The sequence below is a fragment of the Seriola dumerili genome, unplaced genomic scaffold (genome assembly GCF_002260705.1).
Source record: "Seriola dumerili isolate Sdu_G_001 unplaced genomic scaffold, Sdu_1.0 BDQW01000291.1, whole genome shotgun sequence".
Classification (NCBI taxonomy): Eukaryota; Metazoa; Chordata; class Actinopteri; order Carangiformes; family Carangidae; genus Seriola; species Seriola dumerili.
Window position 1 is genome coordinate 422,062 of NW_019174546.1, and position 9,922 is coordinate 431,983.

The 9,922-nt window shown below is 38.4% G+C and overlaps 1 protein-coding gene across 1 annotated transcript; it reads left to right on the forward strand.

Moving 5' to 3' along the window:
* Positions 1-870: 870 nt before the first annotated feature.
* On the forward strand, positions 871-6,652 carry LOC111231244 (putative ferric-chelate reductase 1). The gene is made up of 7 exons (XM_022758285.1): positions 871-1,062; positions 1,771-1,871; positions 2,692-2,898; positions 4,325-4,435; positions 4,549-4,690; positions 4,947-5,078; positions 5,828-6,652. Exons 2-7 carry the CDS (start codon positions 1,773-1,775, stop codon positions 5,878-5,880), a joined length of 744 nt encoding a protein of 247 aa, XP_022614006.1. The 5' UTR covers positions 871-1,062; positions 1,771-1,772; the 3' UTR covers positions 5,881-6,652.
* Positions 6,653-9,922: the final 3,270 nt, after the last annotated feature.

Sequence of the window (9,922 nt, forward strand, 5' to 3'; positions counted from 1 at the left end):
CCTTTCAGCAAAATACCATTTGACGTAATGACACCTAACAGGCCGGTTCCTGTCAGCACAGTGTCTGTGACATGGTGTCATACTTGTACAGTGTGCACTGTTAATGACCTACAACAATTTAATTATGTTGTTACCGGTGTTGATATCGAGCGTGACACAATTACACAGTTAAAAACTAAAACTCCTTCAAAAAAGAGGTTTTGTAAAACACTCCATCAAATGAGTTTGTATTCTCTGCTTCACTTTTGATCCTGCATTTTTTCATACTTTAATTTTAAATTGCGCTCTCCAAACTGCATTTGTATTTCCTTTATTGAATTCTGGTCAGCTAATAACTACATTGTAACTGCACTACAACTGTAATTTTAGTATTTTCTCCCATCTGTTTGTTTTCTAATTTTATCACAGTTTATTCACGTTGTTCTGATGCATTTGTTTATCTTTCAAATGATGTGAAGCACTTTTTGCCTCTGTGTTTAAAAATATTTCAAATTACAAATATACTACATTATTCAACACTTAAAATGCTCTTATATATACATTTTCTTGTAAGACTACATTATAATGTAGCTGTAACAATTTATTAAATGTTTGCATACTACTTATAAATGCTAAATAGGGGGACATAAAGTAAAATATCACCTCGTAAATAGATCAATAATTAACCAAAAGAGCATAGATTGTATATTTATTAGCTGTTATTATCCAAACTCTGAATGAAACTCTTCTCTTCTTGACGGAAGTGTTTGTGTGGTGAACGAATGCTGTTCTGCGAGCTACAAAAGTGATTTCCCCACAGCAATGACGTTGCTTGTTTTTGGAGAAACTGTTGAATGCACACACCTGCAGGACAAGGAGTCAGTCAGGTGAATTCCTCTAAAGCCACACCTTCTGCAGGATGCTGCAAAAAGCTCCCTCCCCCTACATCACCACCAGCAGCTTTATCAGCAAAGCACCGACCACTGCAGATTTAAATCGTCCACACAGGGATCAAACACACTCAGCAGGAACAACTGAACAAAGGACATTGTCTCAACTCAACACTGGACTTTTACACCTTAGGTAAGTCTCTCAAATCTGGATCAAACCATAATCTTATGTTTGGATTATCTGCAATACTTATTTTTAATTTATGGTATTATACATTTTCATTGTTTTAAATATTTTATATATTAGTTTACTGAGGTTCAATGTAAGAACTCAAGTTAAAGTAAGTAGTAGGAAGTAGTAAGAAGTGGAAAGACAGCTGCATTTCCTTTTGTACTGTAGAAACTATGATGATTTACGATCAATCAAACCCTGAAATATATTGTTGTGTACAGGTGATCAGAAATGAAAAATGGTTGTTTTAATTTTGTAATGTTTAGGTTTGTTAACCTTAAATGTCTGGAGAAGACAGCCAGATTGTCTATTTAATTAGTATTTACTACTATATTCCATGCTATACTACATACTATAATACTAATGTAGTATAGTAGTAATTTTTATGATGGTCAAAGTTATTAAAGGTGGTTTTCTTTCTTTCTGAACATTGCTATAAATGTTGAGTTAATGATTCATACAAGAGATACAAGAGATTACCTGTCTGCCTGTTTAGTTCCACAAAAAATGAAACAGGTGTATTAGCCATTTTGGGGTAGTTATGGATAGGTTTGGCTCACAAACAGACGTGAGGGAACCAGGAAATTTTATCATTCAGATTTTAGTAGGTTCACCGCAAAGCAAACAAATAAATTTCTTTCCCTTTTATTTTTGGTGTGTGCCTGGCAGGAATGGAACGAGGACTGATCCTGTTGGCTGCTGCATTGATGGTTTTTGTGGCACCAGGTGTCCAAGGAACGGCGCATTTGTCATTTGCCACTAATAGAACGGTTGGTTTTCTCCCAGCTTAATTTTCTCAGTATATAACACCGCAATACCATTTTGACCTTTGTACTTTAAACACATAAACTATAATATTTGCTTAACGATCATTTTCACTGTTTTATCAGCTAAAATGAGAAAATAACTTTACCAACTGTTTTGAGTTTGAGCTTTAATCGTCTCAGCTTGATTCAGTATTTTTTCACTTTATATTTCAAAGATTCATTTTCAAATACATCTTTTTAAGCCTCAACTAAACACTACAAGGATTTTATGTTGGGGTCTATAAAGCTGTCAACAATGATGATTTTCAGTTTATATTGTCTTCACATGTTCAGCTGTTGAGTGAAATATCAACATTTCACACATTTGCTCTGTACGCTTTTATTGAGAAATGCTTTGATGCTTTGAATGATTAGTTTGTTGTGTTGCACATGTTCTAGGTCCTGGTCAAAGAAGCAGCTTTACTCAGTTTATATGAATAACTTTGCAAAGTAAAAAAAAAAAAAAAAAAATGGAGCGTGCCCCTTTAACTCAGCCACCACCAATTCTACTGATGTCTTATCACAAACATATCAGCCAGCAAGTACTGACTCATTTCAATGTCCCCTCACTGCTCTAGAGGACAAAAACAGTGCAGAAAAGAACAGGTTTTATTCCTAAAGGTGAATCAGTGCATTGGAAACATATTATTTCTTAGCATGAGAGGGTCTTTGTTTTCTAGCAGGAGGACATACTTTAGCTCAGTGGGACTAATTGCAAATTGCTGAAACTGTTAAATGTCTGCTGTTGCCGTATGTGTCACTGAGTGTATTGTGTGTCTACCAGGTGAACATCACTCGGGATGGTTGTGGAAGCACTAAACTGTGTGTGGAGACACCGGATGACTGTGACCCCGCAGGAAACGGCACCTGCCTGTTCGGGGCTGTGAACACCAGCACCCCGATGGCTCCCAACGGCACTGACCTGTCCATCCAACTCAGAGGAAACTCACAGGGTTATGTCGCACTGGGACTTACCGCCAATGCATCTGTGGTAAATCACTACAAAACTAAAATAATGTTTATGTTACATTCAGTTCGGTCAGTCTATGGTTAAGGTCATTACCGTTCCCCAAGAAGAATTTATTTCTGCAGCAAGGCCTCGTAGAAACATAGAACATAAACACAATAAAAACCTAATAACAACTGAAGACGTTAATGGTGCTGGTACTATACAAACAGTACCGAACCAAACAAAAGGTTTCTTGTGGGAAAAGCAAGTAAAATGACTAATTAACATTAACATTATGTTAAAAGTAAAAAAGCAAGTAGAAGTAGCGAATTTCAATAATCTGGAATAAACTGGACGTTCTTTCACAGGAAGTTACTTTTAGAAGGAAGATTAACAGAATATTTAATTTTTCAACATTTTGAGAGACACTTACATTGAATGGTCTTTGTTTGGATTTTGACTCTTAATAGTGACCTGTTGACATAATAGTCCAAAATCAGGGGTTGAATCCTCCAAAAGAGACAAGGAAGAGGTTTGGTCCTTCAGAAGAACTTGAGGCCCGGCCAAACCACTTCCTCTTCCCCAAATCTGACAAACAGTCCCCAAACAGTCTAGATTCACAGAGACCAAATATTATACTGTGTCTGTAATGTCAAATATCTGTAATGTCAAATATCCCTTTGAGGAAGTTGCCCTTAAACAGTCAACCAGTGATCCATAACACAAGTTTACAATGTTCTACCAGGTTAATGATCAATATATCCACACAGCATCCATCATCTTAGGTAACACTCTGTAACCACGTCCATATGTTCCCAGCAAAGGCAAATTTACATGCTCCTTTATTTATGCTTTTATTGGTCTCATTCAATAGTGCCTCATGACCACCTGAATACAGACATCTGTGAAACATGACACGGCCGTTAGACATGTATTTGCTTGATAGGAGTTGATAACGTTGATAACGTAATGTTTCCTTAACTGTCCAAATAGCTTGCAAAGCAGGTAGAATCAGGCTCACTTTGTGGATATGTGCTTGTGAACTAAGTCAGTTAACTATGCTAGCAGCTAGCAAGATATTTTAGAAGCCACTTATGTGCTTATGTAACTCTCCAAATAGCCAGCAGGGCTTTGCAAGCTCGCATTAAAAACCAGGCAAAATTTGGCCAGATAGATGACTTTTTGAGTAGTAGGAAGTTACTGACAAAAAATATGAGAGTCTAATCTATCAATACATTTACTACCTGTTCATGTTTACATAGGCTATAACTTTTTATTGAACTAGTCTGTGTAAATTGACATAGTTTTGTCCTGTGGGTAAAACAAGCTTAAAATATGATCAAATAACTATAATGTTATTTCTTTAGAGCTTTTCAGACTACTTTACTGCTAAATAAAAAACACTTGTTGACATCGTAATTCGCCATTTGTTTTCACTATAATGAATATTTCTCCCTTTTTTCCCCAGGGTACCACCATGCTTTTCATCTGTGCTCAAAACAGCTCAAACAATGGGACATTCTTCTTCCGCACGATGCAGAGAAACAACACAGATAATGAGCTCAGTCCAACAGAGACGGTGAGGTCTTAATTGTACAGACATATTGAGGGATAAACAAACACTGTATTTAATTTATCCTTCACGCATAAGGAAAACGAATTGTTACATGTTACATGACCTCGCCTTTACAGATAGTGAGAGAAATCCGAGGCTCGGTGGAAGGTGACGTGATTCGGTGCGAGTTCGACGTCCCCGGGGTGAACGCCACCAGCACCAGGACCAGCCATGCCATCACCTTCTCCATCCTGCTGGGGAGTGGCACTGTTAATGGAGGTAAGTGGACACACACACCAATAACATCATCACTCATTTTTAAGCTTGGCCAAGCTTTCTTCCTCAGAGAGCTGCAAGGATTTACTACCCTCTCTTTCAAATTGCTACTGATTCACATTATATTTCAGCTGTTCTTTAAGGTGAATTAAATGCTCCCCTTTAATTCAGAGTTTTAACGACTCATCCACACAGCTGTCTGTCAGTGAGGACATGCCTTAACTTCACAATGTTCTTATTCCTGGTTTTTATTCTTCAGGTGTTATCGGCGCCTTCAACAGCACCCTGAACAGCGGCCCTCTGAATATCACCAACCCGGCCAGCAACAATGTGAACACCACACCAGCACCAGCCACAACATCAGGAGCCAGTAGTGTTCTTCACCCTCATGGTAACCAACACACCGCCGTTATTTAGGCTACACTCAGAACATCAGAGGCTCTATTCAAGACGCTCCTGAGTTAACGCACATGCAGACTCTCCACATCTTGATGGACCTACATACAGTACAACAATTAATTAAAGCAGCCAATGCATCTGTGGTAAATCACTACAAAACTAAAATAATGTTTATGTTACATTCAGTTCGGTCAGTCTATGGTTAAGGTCATTACCGTTCCCCAAGAAGAATTTATTTCTGCAGCAAGGCCTCGTAGAAACATAGAACATAAACACAATAAAAACCTAATAACAACTGAAGACGTTAATGGTGCTGGTACTATACAAACAGTACCGAACCAAACAAAAGGTTTCTTGTGGGAAAAGCAAGTAAAATTTGGAGGAACACTTCCAGCATAGGTCCTACAGTTTCCTAAAATATCATAGAAAGAAACTGATATGAAATTGTGAATTTATAGAAAAGTTACTGGAGTTGCTGGGAAATATATATTTATATATATATATAAATAGACATTCTATAACCAAAACTTTCTTGGTTTCCTGTGAAGTCTGAGTATCTCAAAGTATATTTCCACTTACCTTCACTGAAGTGGGATAGAGGGAAGAAACTCAAAGATGCATCTCAAAACCTGAACAAATAAAACCAAAACTATCCGCATCAGACATTTAGTGAGAAAATATGATTTTTGTTTTTTCTTTGTGATCATTTCTGATTGTCTCTCGTCTCTCTCTCCCTGGCAGCTTTGCTTCTCCTGCTGAGTGTCCTCACACTGTCCGTCAAGCTGAGAGCCTGAAAGAGTCCGGAGGAAAGTTGTGGCCTGTTTGATACAGTGAAGACATGTACGCTGTGCTAATGCACAGAGGAAACCTGAGTGTCAACAAACAATGTATAAGTTATGCATAAATTGTGTTTTGAGTGCTGAGTACTGATGTAATAATGTAGTAATGAAACCGGTCAGAAAGTCAACATGCTGACTGGCGTCACGGGTGGCGGCTCTATTTATTGTATTGCATCTCCCTTGTTCTCTCTGGTCAACCTCAGGTCTGCTCAGATCAGGTCTCTGTCTTGAAAATTGTCGGGTCCATTTTGGGTCCAAAATTGTTGTGCACAGAAGAAGACTGTGTGTCAACAAACTGTGTATAAATGATGTTTTAATGAACTTAATTAGACACATTAAGTATCTTTTGCACTATATTTGTACCTAAGATTTGTGCGTTGAGCTTAAGCTCAAAACGAATGATGTTCAGAAGGCATTTGCAAACACTTATTGTGGATTTACTACGACTATAGAAAGAGTATTGTAGTTCCAGTTTTGTACTTGTGCAAACTACAGATCTACAGACTTAAGTCTGACAAGTTTGAGCTGTTTTTCCGGAGCATCTTGGCTTTAATCCTCAACTGAGGTACAGCCAACATCATTGAAGTAAAACTCAAGCCAAACCAGTTTTAATACTTGCATGTAAACGTTCTGTGACTTGATGGAGAGATGGAGGAAAAGGTCACCCAGCCCTAAAATGATAAAGATGATGATGATAATAAAGATGAAACTATTATTTACTCCTGTTCAGGGCATCACGTCATTGACTCATTTACCTGGCACACCTGTCACACTTGTAATGACCTTGTCCGAACAGGAACGGTGGTCATAAGACAACAAGCAAACTACGACTTCACACCTACAAACAGAATTAGTTTATAGAATATATAGAGAAAATAATCTGCAGATTCATCAATAATGAAAATAATAGTAAGTTGCAGCCTTAAAATATTAATAATAATAATAATAATAATACACCTACAATAACAAGCCTGACAATAATAAACGAGTCAAAGCTTTTGCCTGATTATCTGAACAATGGAGCTGCAATGTTGGTAATAATCAGTAATTACAGACGAAAACTGAACGTCCAGACCTCTGGTGAGCACCGCAGGTCGAGGTTAGACGAGGAAGAGTGTCTGTAAACTATGACGAAGTTTAGAACAGACAGTTTGGGTTGCAGTCTGAACATTTGCCTTTGTTTTCTCTGTGAATAAATTTGACTGGCCTGAGGGGCTTGTTTTGACCCTGTAGAGTCGTCTAACTGCTCGAGCTTGTTGCCACACTGGAACAGTTTGACAATGTTTTCACCTTATGAGATCTCATTAATTACTTTGCTGATTCCAGTGTTAAAATGCTACAAAATCAAACCACAAGTTGTAATAAACTGTGGTTTTCCTTCCAGGAGCACAACCGCTTGTTTTTACTGCTGGGGGTCTTTGGTCGGTGGCAATATGTCTATAAACCGTGTGGATCCAAAAGACCCGAGCGAAGGCGCCATCTATCTGATGAGGTGTGTTTTGAGTCGAGGGGGGGAGAATGAGAACTGAACATCGCAGCTCACTGGAGTTTTGTTTTGACGAGGGAACTGAAGCTGAGCTCATTTCAGAAAAATCAGCAGCCTTAACGATTTATACTTTTAAATGACTTTTGTCTGTGGCCCAGCTGGCTACAGAACGTTTTAATGTAGGTGCAGGAGATAGAAATAGGACTTTACATTATTTATATAAACTTGTCGTTTAAGTATATAGACAAATTATTTTAGTTTCTATTTACATTCATTCTTAAGATATTATTACTAGCTGCAACAATAGGGCTGGTTTTTCCACTTTGTGAGACTGTGTGCATGTCTGTGTGTCTGTGTCATGACAAAAGGTTTGTCCTGGAGACACCTACTCACGCCAGAACTATCACAGATATGGTTTTGAGCACTTTAGCAGATGTTTATCTGTGTGTTTTTCTGTGGACAGATTTTATCACCGCGAAAGAATCACCACAGATACACCCATAAAACTTTACAGGTGTGTAGCTGAGATCAAAATTAAAGCCAAGTTCAAAGATGGGTGTGTGTCAATGCACAGAGGAACAAACAAACAATGGAGAAATCATGTATAAATTGTGTATCTCTTTGTGCTCTCTGTTCTCTCTGGTCAACCTCAGGTCTGCTCAGATCAGGTCTCTGTCTTGAAAATTGTCGGGTCCATTTTGGGTCCAAAATTGTTGTGCACAGAAGAAGACTGTGTGTCAACAAACTGTGTATAAATGATGTTTTAATGAACTTAATTAGACACATTAAGTATCTTTTGCACTATATTTGTACCTAAGATTTGTGCGTTGAGCTTAAGCTCAAAACGAATGATGTTCAGAAGGCATTTGCAAACACTTATTGTGGATTTACTACGACTATAGAAAGAGTATTGTAGTTCCAGTTTTGTACTTGTGCAAACTACAGATCTACAGACTTAAGTCTGACAAGTTTGAGCTGTTTTTCCGGAGCATCTTGGCTTTAATCCTCAACTGAGGTACAGCCAACATCATTGAAGTAAAACTCAAGCCAAACCAGTTTTAATACTTGCATGTAAACGTTCTGTGACTTGATGGAGAGATGGAGGAAAAGGTCACCCAGCCCTAAAATGATAAAGATGATGATGATAATAAAGCTGAAACTATGAAACGTCCAGACCTCTGGACGTTTCATAGTTTCGAGGTTAGACGAGGAAGAGTGTCTGTAAACTATGACGAAGTTTAGAACAGACAGTTTGGGTTGCAGTCTGAACATTTGTCTTTGTTTTCTCTGAATAAATTTGACTGGCCTGAGGGGCTTGTTTTGACCCTGTAGAGTCGTCTAACTGCTCGAGCTTGTTGCCACACTGGAACAGTTTGACAATGTTTTCACCTTATGAGATCTCATTAATTACTTTGCTGATTCCAGTGTTAAAATGCTACAAAATCAAACCACAAGTTGTAATAAACTGTGGTTTTCCTTCCAGGAGCACAACCGCTCGTTTTTACTGCTGGGGGTCTTTGGTCGGTGGCAATATGTCTATAAACCGTGTGGATCCAAAAGACCCGAGCGAAGGCGCCATCTATCTGATGAGGTGTGTTTTGAGTCGAGGGGGGGAGAATGAGAACTGAACATCGCAGCTCACTGGAGTTTTGTTTTGACGAGGGAACTGAAGCTGTGTGTGAGTGATAATGGAAATATGTGGTGCTGGAGACACCAACCGCAGCCGGAACTACCAGACGTGGTTCTGAGCACTTTGGCAGATGTTTATCTGCGAGTTTGTCTGTGGACAGATTTTATCACCATGACAGTGTCACAACCAGCAAGATCCAGTCATGAAACTTTGCAGGTGCGAAGGCCGACTTTGAACATGGATGTGGTGCGACCCACGAGCGCTGACGAATAATGACTACTGAGTACTCACAGGTCAGAGAGTCAATATGTTGACAGGTGTCACGGCTGGTGTGGTTCCATCACAAGTTATTATTGTATTGCTCCTCTTTGTGCTCTGTGTTTATGTTGGATCAGGTCTAACCATCCTCAGGTCCCCCTCGGATCAGGGTCTCTGTCTTGAAAATTGTCGGGTCCATTTCGGGTAAAAGATTTTGGTCATGTGAAGATGTCTAATGTGTTATTAGAACAAGGTAGACCTTTAAATATCAAGTTCCTTGTTTTATTACACAAAAAAATGATACCTAACCCTAAGCCAAGTGAAATACAAACAGTAGATTTAAAGTTAACATTTAACAGGTTTCTTCATTCGCCACCAGAAACATTACTTTAAAAAGATTTTATAAGGGATTTGAAAGGATTTACATTCAATAAAATGTTTTTAAACCCATCTCTAAAAAGGAAGTGCTCTTTCTTTTCTTCTTAAACTCAACTGGTTTTTGACAAAAAGAAATCGGAGCAGTAATATAATTTAGTCAGTTTCATTTTAACTACAAAACCCACTATTTTTTCCCCCCCAGACATCACAAACGCAGTTCGTGGAAAAACAAACATAAGGGCGTA